The following is a 13,971-nucleotide window of genomic DNA, read 5'->3' as shown; positions in this document are numbered from 1 at the left end:
AGCCCAAGCGTTTAAATAAAACACAAGTCTGATGCCTGCTATAGGGACCCACAATAAAACTGCTTACCACCTTGTCATTAGTCTTGTTTTCCATATTTTTCCAGCCTCAAACTATATACTAATAAGGCTTTTAGACAGAAGGGATATGAATTTTAAAAAGCTTAGCTCTCTCTGTTTTGAACCAGAGTTCAGCTTACATTAACATTAGATTAATTTCCAACCAAATATTTTACTAAAGCAGAAATGTGTACTTATTCAGTTTTCTTTCTGCTATGCTGAGAAGAAATTTAAAGCAGTATATAAGACACCTTGCTTTGTTCCTTCAATATTTAATTACTTTTAGAAGGCAGCAGTATTTCTTTGGTTAGAAAACGGCAAATACAGTTGACATAACATACAGGGCTTAATTATATCTTGCACAAGCCAGAGTCTTACTGAAGAGCAGCAAGATTGTATTTATGCGACTCTAAGCCATGCAAAACCTCAGGGGTCAGCCCATCGGGCAACCACTAGATTTAAGTCTCTGCAAGTCTTTTCCTTCTTGCCTCACACGTGGCAAAAATTCTCCCAAATGGCACAGGCTCACATGGCGACATCCTGACAATACAGCACCGCAAGTCCCTTTCCCCCTCCTTCCCTGCCCTCTCTGCCCCAGCGCTGCAGGAAGGAGGGCAGGAGAGGCCACTCTTGCTATTTTGACAATCACTGCGGTGCATTAATCCAAACTACAGCCATGACCGAGTGACTTTGCTTGTCCCTGAGCTAGCCGTGACTGTTCCCCGGTGACACACATCTTCATCCTTGCTCTGCAGGTCTTCAAGATCCAGCAATAAATCAGGCTCTCCAGCCAATTTCCTGCCAAATCCTGTTTAAATGTAACCATCCAACCATCACAGAACTGTTTCTTTTTTTTTGAGGAGACACCAGACAATACAACTGCATTTACTTAGTGTAGCTCAGGATCTTCAGCTCAGACTAACACTGGAAAGGAAGGAGGAGAAAATGAAAAGGTAGAGAACTGCTCCCACCAAAGATGCTATGGAAGAGGTGGAACAGAGATACTCGAGGGGCAGACCAGCAGAAATGTGTTTTCATGGAGCAGTCCCACGTTACAACGGCAAATACTGCTCGCAGATTGCTGGGGAGGGACAGATCCTTCCTGCTTTTCAGCTACGTGTATGTAACTAAAAAGGAAAGCAAGTATCTGTGACCTTCTGTCTGAAATACCAAACGGTGCTGGTTTTCTGCTCGGCAGCAGTGGGGAAGGGAAGATGCTGGCATTGAGCGGAGGGGACGTTCGCCACTGCGGTGCCACACCATGCTTCGCTGCCTCGCTGGCCCGTGCTGTGTGCAAGCCTATGTCCCTTAGCAGCAGCAGCAACACTCCTTCTTTCTGCATCGGAAGGGAACAAGCCCAAATCCCTCCTCTGGAAGCCCTCAGGTCACGGAGAGAAAGGAATCACTGTGAAAACCAGGGAGACGTTTTAGCAGCATGGGAACAGCAGCCAGTGTACAACTCCAGGTCTACATCGTCACAAACGAAATCTGAACTTAGCATTGCCTTCTCAAGAAGATGGTTGGCTTTGACTCTGGAGGGAGGGAGGCACCCTTCATTTGCAGGTTTTATTTCAGGTATTAGCAGTGAGATGCAAACACATATAGTGTAGGTGTACAACCTGCACTGTATAGCATCATTTCTGTCAGAGAGGTTCAAGGACTTTTTTCAAGAAATCTGATGCTGCTCGTGGTTTCTCCTACCTGGACACTGCCTTAGGAAGCACAGACCAGGCAATGCAAACAAATGCCATGTGTAACTTTTAAAGGTTCGGGGCACACAGGCGAAGGAAGAATGAAATAAGAAAAAGAGCTCTGAAAGCTTCTTACCTTGTGCCCATTGTGTTGTGACTTGTCTGTCACCAGGAACCTGACAATTGCCTCCCATCTGCCCAGGGTCTGGGGGTCCCACGCGGTCACCACCAGGATCAGCTGCTTGGAGGGCATCTGCACCTGGTGCACAGCGAACATGGTCCCATCTGCCCTCACCTTGAAGTCCAGGCTGCTGGTTTCGTACCGAACTCCCTTGTTACCAGCACAGTTATTAAATTTTACTAGAACAGAGAATAAGTGATGGAAGAAACGTGTGAGATTGGCGTGATAAGGAAAGCAATCAAATACAAGTTTCAGACATTTAATTTTCACTGATGTCTTCTATATCTCTAATAACCATCAAGGAAATGATTTAACTGTTTCTTCGACCTTTCAGGAGTGCTCTTGTGTTTTATCTCCGTTCCCCAGGGAAGAAGTTGTAAGCCATTTTTAAAGTATTTGATACAGTTTCATTAGATCTCAAACACAGCTGTTCCCCATTTCTACAAGTGGATTTCTCCCTTGTCGCCATTATCTTTTAAATTCGACTGGAGTCTATTACCCACACTGTGGGTATTTTTTTGCACGAAATGTTCTCCATTTCCCTAACCCTTCAATAACCTACTTACCAGATAGCCTATTTGCACATTCTTAACTGAAATTCAAAAGCCCATAACAATTCCATTGTCAGAAAAAAAAAAATTAAACGAAGAAATAGAATTTAAACCTTTTTGTAGAATGCATCTGCTATGGGAACCAGACCCCCCCCACCATGGCTGCAATCCCACCCTGGCCGACCCCTCCACACGACAGCTACTGCAAAGAGGAACTGTAAAACTTGGCTTCACAAACCTCGACATGCCATTTAAAAGCCTACACTGTCAGATCAAAGCTCTCCAGTTGCTGATATTTTTATTTTCAGTGTTTTTCTTGGTCAATTTCTTTCACAGCCTAGTTTGAAAACTATTTTTATTGGCATTATGAAACATGTCACATACATTAGGCTGGAAAAAACCCAAACTATTATATGACAAAATTGACAAATCTGATAGAAATTGAACCTGCAGCTAATCACATAGGAAACAAAACACTTTCTGCCATTCGAGCACTCCACAGGGTGGAACACACATGCGGTGAAGGAAAAACATATTGTACCCGTAAAAACATCTCAAGTGAGTGAGAGGAGATATACAGTTTTCTAGCAAGGATGGCTACACGGGTTCTCATGCTGCGGCTTCTGAGGGCTCGGCAGCAAAGCTCCTGGCCTGCCCTGAGAGAAGGAAAACCTGATGGTTTTTAGACTAGTCTGAAAAGTAAAAACTCACGGAAGAACTGAGTGAGGTTGAAACACACACAGTTCGGTGGTACCTACAAGAACCCAGACCCAGAAAAAGCGAGATGGCCTCAGAGGCCTGTGAGGTGCCGGGAGGTCCCCCGGGGACCACCCTGCTGCCAGATCTTCAGCTCTCAAGAGTTTCTGCAAATCTCCCCCGCATGCACAGCTACAATAAATACATGCGAACACATCGAGGGCTTCACTGTTAATACGTTATTTATTTTCAGCTCTGTGCCATCAGCGCTGTTAGAAATGAGGTGAATCAGTTGGTGCGTTATTGCGCTGCTCCGCTATGTAATGGCAATGCAAAAAGCCAGTTCCATCTATACGTCCTGAAGTACCCACACATCATATACAAAAAGACATCCAAGGAAGAGAGAAAGGAGTGATGATGACTGCACATTAAAAACAATTCTGAGCTTACTTTGATTTTATTGAGATTAAAAGAAAGCCCTACAGTGTACTAGTAGTCTGAGAGAAAAAAAGAAATCCCTTCTTATATGCATACGTCGTGATTTCAGTATTCAGAGTACTTAAACATCTGCTTAAGACGCAGCGCCTGGCTCCAATATGCTGCTCTGGTGTCATATGTCACCGTGTCGACTTTTATGCTCCATTATCTAAAAATGGCTACCTCTCAGACGAAGTCCCTCTGTGACTCGCTAATTACTTCCATTAGTTTAAAACAAACTTGACTAGAGACAGAGAAAAGCCTGAGAGAAATTAAGTCTAATTTTTTAAACAAGCAACGACTCTGCCCCACGTTGCTCTTCTCAGGTAGCACAGGTAGATGCATGGTCAGCAATGAATTAACACAACTGGGTCCTCTTCAAAGAGTCCTTAGGAGCTGTGAGCACAAACAGGCTTCAAGGACGTATGGATTCCATAGTGTTTAGTCACAATGAGGGATCACACCTTGCACAGGGGTGCAAAGAGCAGCAACAAGCCATGGCTCACCCAAGAAGGTTCAGCCACACAAGGGAGATGATTCAGAAATTCATTGAGGGTCACAGAGTCGCAGAATGGTTGGGGTTGGAAGGGATCTCTGCAGGTCATCTGGTCCAACCCAAATGCTAGAGCAGGGTCACCAGAGCAGATCGCACAGGATTGTTTCCAGGCGGGTTTGAATGTCTCCAGAGAAGGAGACTCCACAACCTCTCTGGGCAGCCTGGTCCAGGCTCTGGCACCTCAAAGGGAAGAAGTTTCTCCTCATGTTTAGATAGAACCTCCTGTGCTTCAGTCTGTGCCCATTGACCCTCATCCTATCGTTGGGCACCACTGAAACTAGTCTGGTCCATCCTTTTGACACCCACCCTGGAGATACTTATAAGCACCAATAAGACCTCTCTCAGCTTCTCCAGGCTGAACAGCCCCATCTCTCTCAGTCTCTCCTCATAAGAAAGATGATCCAGATCCCTCAGCACCTTTGCAGCCCACCGCTGGGATCCCCAGGCTCAGCTGCTGTTGGGTACAGCTGCTGCTCCAGGCACTGCCTACAACCAGCATAGAAAACCAACTACAACACGGTGTAGCCGAACTGCTCACACCTTCACCACGCGATTGTGAGGACTCTCATTAGAAACCCTGTGCTCATCCTCCTGGCTGCCCTGTGAAAATGATTCATTGGGATGTTACATGACCATTGAGATGCACTGTTATAGATATATATATATACACACACATACACATCATATATATATATATATTCTTTTTTTTTAATTTCCCCAAATGTATGTCTATAGGTTTGGATAAAAAAAAAAGAAATAAAACTATTGTTCTATAATACATATCATAGCTCAAGGAAAGAAGGTCTCATCTGTATTTTCAAATTCCACCTCTCACCTCTACTCTTTGGTCTCACAGAAGTAGAAATAAAAATTTCATCCAATGACAGAAAACCTTTGCCTTTGTTTTTCCTTCTTTTTCTCTAAGTCTACTTAATTTGAATTGATGCAACTCTTGACTTTAAAATAATTGAATAAATAAACAAATAAACATTGGCTCTGTTTAGTAGACTTAGGTCCCTCTGTGGACATAAATCCATCTTTCTTTGACCAGTGTGAAGCCTGCACAACACTGCATGAATTTAACATTCAAGAGCTGCAGCATCAATAATTAGGATTTCAGATAAACAGCAGAGCCACACATCTATCATTTTTACAGGATGGCAAAAACCCTTTTTTTAACATACTCTGGAAAAATGTTCAGTGATGCTTATCCAGAGCTTATGCTGAAAACAGCATCAAATGCCTGATGAAAAGAAAGCCAAGAAGCACCCTCATTAGCAGGCTTTTAGGGTTAACCCTTTACCCTCATCATTTTTAATTGCTTCTCTATGAAAGGAGGAACTACAGCAATTTGATATGCTGAAATAGGTATTGAGTGATGGGCAGAGAAGCTACAGGAGTCTACAGCAAACTGCTGGGCATCTGAGAGAAAAAACTAGTATTTTTCTTCAAAAAAGACACAGGGTGAAAAAAAATCCAGCTTTTGCATTGTTCCCTTTTATTATTTAGCTTGTTAAGCTAGCTGGACAGAGTCAAATGATCAAGTGAGGATCTTGAAAGACGTACAAAAACACTGAACTTCCTTGCCCCCCAAATGTCTGAGAAATATACTGAATTTAATAGGACTATAAATGGTATAAACCAAAGAATTCACTTTAAACCTTATTCTTCTGGATTCTCCTTTAACTTCTCCTAGACCATTAAAAAGTGCCCCCTCTGACAAGCTGCACAGGGCTGGAAGAGCACGAGGGATAATACTTATTTATTAGGATATACCCCCCAGTGGGACATCATCCCACAGTTCAGCATATGGGCCCTTCAGGACTCCATTTTTCACCACGGTGTCAGGGTTTATCCCTGCAAATATATTTCTTTACTGATGAACTTCTAAGCAGCAAATACACACCGCTATTTACAGCAGGATTCTCTCTGCTCCCTTTACACCAGCGCGACTGTGATAAATCTCAGCCGCCAAATCCACCCCTCACACCACTTTTACAAACACCATTAAGACGAAGACGGCTTAACTGTAACCTTTGGAAATTTCAGCTGTTCAGGTAACCTGCAAGATCCCGAGCATGTACAGAAACGTCCCTTTTGTGTGATCTTTAGCAAATCACTTGTATTACTGCTCTGGCTCTTCTGGCCCAATGCTCCCCTATGGCTGCGCTCATCCATCAGCCCTGGCCAGCGTTCCTCTGCATGTCACCACAACAGAAATAAACCAAACCAAACCAAACCAAACCAGTTTCTTAGTGGACAGGAACCTGTTGCCTAAGAACAGGCATGAAACCATTCAGTTAACCAAAAAAATGTACGCATTCCCAGGCACGTGGTGAGCGCATTACATTCTCGCAAACTGATTTCCCCAATAAGCGCGAATGTGAAACTGAGCGCGCTGTGCCTCATTGGAAAGCTTCATTTATTTGAGAAAGTAAGTACACAGTATAAACTTTTATGTGGCCACATTTTTGAGGCATCTTTCTTTACGTTCACACAACCCCTCTGCAATTCTGTGAGAAAACTGGTTTACGGCAGCCGAGTGAATTCCCCACGGCCGCCTGGAAACCCCCAGCAAAGCTGGAAACTGAATTGTGAAATTCAGGCTGCCTGTTTCCAGCCAAACCACTGGATCATGCTGTCCCCATCACCCGCGTACAGGTTCATCAAATACAAAAGTTTTAAATGGGAAAATGGACCGGCACTTCAAAAAGCAAACAGGCAGATTCTCAGTCCTACAAAACACGGGAGTGTTTCTACGTTAGCACTGGGTTAAAAAAATAGGGAATGTCACACAACTTACTATTGCAATTGTTTTGAAAAATGGAGTCCTATGAACAAATGTGAATATGTGGTGGAGTTCTGGGATTAAAATATCTTGCCTGCAAAAGGCTAATGCTGCAAGGGATGCAAGAGGATTTTGCTTCTCTTGTACTAAAAGGATGGATATATCCAGGTACCACAGGATTTTCAGCTAATAAAATACTCAGAGCCCTCACCTTCTGTACAAGAAAAACTATGCATAAATAGCACAAAATGATGGCTGTAAAACCTGATAGAAACAATGTATAATTTTCATCCTCCCATTACTAATTTTATAGGTTACATTTTCAACCATGTCCCCACAAAAAATATTACACTAATAAATGCTTAGTGTCTTTATTTAATATTTATAGCACCGTAGGAGAAACAAAATCTACTGGTAAAAGGTAAAAACAGCAATTCAAACAGCTACTTCAGAGTCTAATAAACATATCCCTAGTGATCAAGTTTAAGAGTATACAGAGTTTAAGAAAATGCTTTGATACAGAAAACTGTTGGAGATAAATGGATGCATGTTGGCTGGTATATGAATGTACACAAAAATGTGCATGTTCACACCCTCGGCTTCACAAAGCATTGATGATTCATTAAGTCTTCTCAGAGTAAAAACCAGAAATACTGAATGAGTTAGAAGAATTAATGAACTGCTCCACAGTCTGTCATCTGCTGAAAATATTTAACATGATTTTGCATGTTCTTCATGTTATTTTCTTGCAATTAATGGCAGAGAAATCTGCTGCAATTTTACCCACTTTCCATATCTCAGGTCAATGTGAAACATTACATCCAATTTTCCACTGCATTATTTATGATCTCTGAGCTATGACTACCAATATTTGCCTTACTGGAATAATAATAAATTACCATAGCAATTTACCGTATGTAATTATGTTAAACAAAATCCTTATTTATCTTCTTGTAATCTTCATTTACAGTGAATCCTCCTATAAGGAATATGCAAAAAATACAAGATTCGTGATATTCCCAACCTATTATATGCTTGTTAGAAATGACTCTATGTGCTAGTCTACCGGTGACACCTCTGAATCAGCAAAGGAGTAGCAATTCATCTCCAGCAGCAAGTAAGACAGATTTGAAATGGCACGTAAAGGTATTTTCCATTTAAAAGTACATTTTGAATTTCCCCACCTTGAATTCCAAAGCTCAGCCCCCTCCGTGATCAAATTATCCACGCAGGTTTGGGACACACACTATTAAATGCTCAACTACCCCATGTTCATTTGCAGGCTGGTTTTGCTTTCACAAAACCTCCAAGAGGTTTGACAGGGGAAACGAAAAGTCTTGTTCATGCACATGTCATTTATTTAAAGGAAAAAAAAATATTTCTGTGGGCAGAACTACACGGAAAATTCATCTTTTCATTTCCAGAGCCACCTAAATGCTTTCAACACCTTTTCCAGCTTTATATTCACTTTTAACAGCTCTTGCTTACACAGGGTTTCTGTTTCCGTGGCCAGATAAAAAGAAAAGGAACAATACATTTCAACACACTTAAATCGGGATCCTTTAGAAAGCCATTCTGTCACCTGTACAGTCAGCCAGGAGCAATGAGGAGTTGACAGTACATTAAAAAATAAATCTAAATCCCATTCAAACAAAACCAAACCAGCCCCACAGTAAACAAAACCCCACTTCCAGACACTGCCCGCCTCCTTCATATTCCCGCCAGCGCTATTTTTCATTTACTGGAAGCCAATCCAACTAAAATACATGTTTTTAAGGAAGAAGGATAAAAAAAAAAAGTATCTTTCACTTTTGGTATTGGAATTGGAGGGGAGTACAGACCCCTGGAGAGAAGGACTGTAGAACATGATAGAAAAGATGAATCACTCTGGCAGCAGCCAGCCAGCCATTAATTTTCAGCAAGCCAGGAGTTGGTCCAATTAAACCAGGCTCCTTTCTCCACATTAACATGCTTTACTCAGTTTTTTTCCAAAGCTAAAACATCAGCTCGAGACCCCAAAGGCTGTTCTATTTAGGATCAATCAATCTACCTTGCCGCACTGTAAAACATACACTGTCAGCTCCGAGGCTAGCTCAAAAAAAGAGCAACGGTGGAAAAATTTGATAAATCGACATGTTCTGGCAGTTAGTAAAGGGATTCTTCCTACACTGCCACTTATTTTTATCTGATTAGAAACAAGTATTAGTAAAGGGAATATTCCCCTCTATTCTCTTCCTGGTATTTAGCATTGGGTTAAACGGAGCCTTTTCACCCCCAATTTTCTAAATGGAGAGATACTATCCAGATTTCAAAGGGCAGCGAGTTTGAACTGGACTTGCATGATGCGGAACTCACATTCAAGCCTTTTCTACAGCACAAGAACATGAACCTGCATCTATCAGTGCTCCACGTTGAAGATGTTATTCACCATTTTTTGCCTTTTTTTTAATGCTCAGGGGTTTATGGTGGGTGTGCAACCTCATCTCTGGGCTTCCAGCACCTCCTCTGGCAACGACGACTTTACTTGGGATTTCATTGCCCGTTCAGGTCCTGTCACTCTCCTTCCACCCTGCTGAGACATTTCAGAAATGATTAACTAATAAATGAGCCTGGACTGATGCCAGAGGCTGGCAATAAGGACACTTATATGGTCTGAAGTCCCCTGCAAAGCAGCACCCTGAGCTGGGATAACTCCGAGGATTAGCCCTTTCTTCGGTGAGCGCCAGAGTAACTGTGCTGTTGGCTTCCATTCTCGTTCTCAATAGACATCTTTATCCTCAGACAAAAAACCTTTCCCAGTCCTTTCAGCAGGACAGTCCTGCTCTGTTCTTAACAGTGAGGTAAACCAAGAGGCACTGGGGGCTGCAGCTGATGGTTTAGCTTCGGATTAAAAGGCTAATAAAGAGAAGCCTGGTTTGGGTAATCTTGCAAATACCAAGTGCACCACACTTCTTGGCAAGTGACGAATTTTTACAGGCAGCCATTTTTGTTCTTTGCTCTTCTTTACATCCCAAGCATCTGTAGGATAGCATTGAGATTCACTATGGCACTAATGAGATCATTTCGCAATTAAAGGCTAAGTAGAAACAAACCTCTCACCACTCTACAGGAGAGTTTGGATTCTCTGATTAAGCAGCAGTAAATAAACCTGTTTCACTCTCGGTCCTGGTGCAGAGGCTTTCTATGATTAACTCTCCAAACAAGATGGACTGATTGACCCCATGGATTAATCAATGAATTTCTCAGCTTCAGAGCAAAGTGCAAGTTGTGGGAGTTACCTGCAGTAGGATGTGTTTTAATTATTATTACTACAGCACAGAGTAAATAAATCCCAGGGCACTTTATTTGGAGGCTTTACCCCTAGCGCTAATGATTTTCACAACACTCTCGTGTTTGTCAAATTACCTACATGGGAAAAGATTTTAAACATCACCATGCATTTCTTGAGGAAAAACTACTGATTCTATGGCGGCTTAATGAGATGAAGGGAAGAGCTTATATAATTGTAGGGCAATCGCTAGGTGACAACAGCTGCTTGCCCATCCTACCTGTTGGCAGTAGCATCCCCGCGAGATGCTATAGGGTGGCTGGGTCTGTATTTGAGAAAAACCCCAAGTGTGCTGCACCAAGGACCTTCTCCCAAGGAGAGAGCCCATCCTTGTGGGTACCAGGAACATCCCTAAATTTGGAGCCAGGATGGGGAGCAGGGAAGTACAACCACAGCCATCCCTGCCAGCTCCCATCTTCTCCACCCATGGCGACTGGTGGCCCCAGGGGTTTTTCCTCTCTGTCATGGATCTCTTTTCAACTTGCCAGAACTGTATTTGAAAGACACAGGGAGCTGCAGGAAGATGTTACCGAGGAAAAAAAAAGTGAACAGAGGCCAGCTGCAGCCTAGGAAAAGAAGCTGAGAGATGCTCCAAGTGTAGCCCGTCAGATCGCCTCAGGCTCCTCGCTCCTCACGCTCTTCAAAACAAACAAACTCTCAACACCCAGAAACAGAGGCTGCACATGTCAGGGAAAAAAAATCAGACACACCAGTAAAAACACTGAACGCCTCACGGACTTGACTTGTGTGTAAACACCAACAACTTCGGGCTTGACTGTTCTTGTCTTCCTTAGCCAGGCTCAGGAGTAAATGTGCACTGATCCAGGGAGTCAAATTGCAATGCAGTAAATGAATAGGTGTTTCAGGCAAGAATATTAGAAACAGAAATTTTCATTATCTGTACAAATCAAGGCAGGGAAGTTTATTTAATCTGTAGCTGCCATGTCCCTCTGCTCATCTGCCTGCACAAAAAGCAGCTGCAGTCTCTACCTTCAGCTGCAGCCTACACAAGCCTTCAAGTTTCAACAGAAATATTATGCGGAATAAGACAGTTTGGTACCTGGTGGGCTCAACTGCTTTGACATTTGGACAAATTCAGAGAATTTTATTTACAGATGGAGGCCTGGGTTTTGCTTCTGGCGCTTGGTCAGAGGGAGCAGGAGAAGAAAAAGTGGCCTCGATGCTGAAGGTGCACTTGAGTGGGTAATGAATGTTGGGCACGTCGCAAGATGGCAAAGCTGCGTGGACACAGAGAGCCGCAGAATCCGGCCCCAGGGTCACAGGAAATTCACCCACAAAGCAGAAAATGAACTGGAAAAGCAAAAACACAACAGGACACAGCTCCACGCTCTCTGGTGTTGGTCATTACTGAATAAAAATGAACCTTTGCAGCCACTCTTGACCAGACCATGTCCTGGCAGCTGCATCCTCGCAGCCCCGGTGCTTTGGCTGCTGATGCTTCCAGTGGAGACACAGGAATGCAATTTCCTGCAGTTTTCCCTTTCCTCCTTTGCGTTTACCCCCTCTGCCCCCTCCGACTGCAGTGGTCTCCAACAGAAAGGCAGCGCTCCCCTCGCCTGAAGAATGACCTCAGGATTCAGCTAGAAACCTTAAATTTAACAGAGTGCTTTTGGCAGGGCTCAGTCCCGTCAATTAAAACACAGAGAGACTAAAGCCAGTAAATTACAGAACGTGACAAATGCAGCACAAAGCACCGACAATCCCAGAAGGTATCAAATTTAGTGTTAAAGTAAAGAAACAATAGGGAAGTCCAAGACATTTCAGAGTGTAGTGAATCAAATTAAATTGCCTGGAATTCCACATGGAATACATTTGACAAATTTCTTTCCCCCTCTTCAGCTTTCTGTTTGAGATGAACTGTCGTCTGGCAGCTTCAAACGTCTGGCACAGCTTCAGCTTCAGTTTGCTGGGGCTGAATCCAAACACGAACCTGAACTTTACCAGTTCTGCTCTTTTTGTAAACAGTCTCACTGTGGCTGCCAAATGCTTTCCAAAAGCACACAAAACCCAGAATCCAAAAGGAAAACACTGTCTTGCCGCAATAAAATTTGCATTTTACCACCTATTGGTAGCATCCCACGTGCAGAGCCGTGGGTCGGTCAGAGCCCACCTTGTCCTGTGTCTCCTCGTGGATTTGGGCAGGGGACAGCAGAGCAGGGAGGTCCTTGGGGAGGGACGTGTCCACCCCTGGCAGCCCCGGTGCCCCTTGTTCCCCCAGGGCTGCGTGGGCAGCCGATAACACAACAATTAGCAGTAGGGTTCCTCAGACGTGCTGGAGAAGACAAGTAGTAAAATGTCATTATACGCATGTCACTGATAGCGGAGACCAGTTTAGATTACCTCAGTGAGAGTCATCTCAGGAACAAATTCATTTTTAAGGCAGGGAACTTCAGGCAGAGGAAGAGACAGATATAAAGAGGGTTATGATCAAATTGCTCCTGAGCACAGATAGCACCAGCCTTGATAGATCAGATTTTTTTTTTTTCCACTTTGCTTTTAAAATAGAACTGTTATTGCAAAACGCTTACAACAACGGCACATTTCTTTGAAGCAGGATGCGATTCCTTACCAGCAGCATCGCACTACCTGTGCGGATTCTCTCTTACAGAAAACTAATTCTTCCTCCCTCCATTTTAAAGCTTTTAAACACCATCAAGCTCCATAAAGTATCCAACTGCAGAAGGCTAAAATGAGGCCACCCTTGGGCTGAAGAGCAGCAAATGAGGGAGGTGTGTGAGTCTGGCACAAGACACACGGGCAAGCAGATGCTGTTAGAAAAGCGTATTTTACTGTCCACAAAGCAACGGCCTCATCTCTGAGATCCACACGGAGTTCCACCACTGCCCGAAATAGACAACATCTGGTTCATATAAACTCTGATTTATTGCATGTTTCGCTCCCCTTGGATTTTAATTATGAGTAGATCTTGTAACTATTATATTTGTATTTGTTTTATCCATCTAGATGTTTTTCTACGCTATTAACTACAAACTGAAGGCTCTAAAAATAGTTCAAAAACATACTTAAAATATGCATATGGCCTTTATTAAGGAAATCCCTTTACTGAATTTTTAGTAGCACTGAAACCACTGATTAGCAAGCAAGCCTCTACCTGATTTCATGAATAGGATGAGACTGAAGAAATTGCTTTTTATTACAATAAAAGCCCAAAGAAAAGAGAGTACAAAAGTGACTACTGCTCCTAATATTAACCAGCCTGGTAAGGAATAAAAATCACTCCTCATTTCATCTCTCTGACTGTTCCCGGAGGCTGTTTCAGGGGTGTTGAGCCAGTTTCAATGGTCAAGTGTCAACATTTTAAAGAACCTCTCTAAGGTGGCACTTTCCCTGCAGAAGAGACAGATCCAGACTGTGCCTGAAGAATTAAACATTCTTTCTCCCCTGGGTAAGAGTATGCCAAGTATTTCAGGAATGCAATACTTGGAAGGCTTTATACTGAGAAGTTTTTTGCCTATTTTTTTTCTTTCTGATGAAACTCTTGATCTTTCAGGGAATAAGTTGATTTAGAAGTGACTTTTTAATTTGTATGGTTGAATAACTACCTCTACAAAAGAACATACAGTGCAGTAAATAAATACCACTTGCAAACTTCAGAACTCTCTGC

General features: G+C 42.9%; 1 protein-coding gene across 1 annotated transcript in view; it reads right to left on the bottom strand.

Annotated features, from left to right (window-relative positions):
- CDH4 (cadherin 4) overlaps positions 1 to 13,971 on the bottom strand; it is a gene marked incomplete at its 5' end in the record, with an annotated part of 425,947 nt that overhangs the window by 163,940 nt on the left and 248,036 nt on the right. Inside the window, one exon of the mRNA XM_080354410.1 lies at positions 1,885 to 2,108. Within this exon, the coding sequence (XP_080210536.1) occupies positions 1,885 to 2,108 (224 nt within the window). The remainder of the gene's footprint in view (positions 1 to 1,884; positions 2,109 to 13,971) is intronic.

The sequence above is a fragment of the Nesoenas mayeri genome, assembly GCF_963082525.1.
Source record: "Nesoenas mayeri genome assembly, chromosome: 16".
In the NCBI taxonomy this organism is placed as follows: Eukaryota; Metazoa; Chordata; class Aves; order Columbiformes; family Columbidae; genus Nesoenas; species Nesoenas mayeri.
Note: the sequence above shows the minus strand (reverse complement) of the source record. Positions and strands in the feature narration are given on the sequence as shown.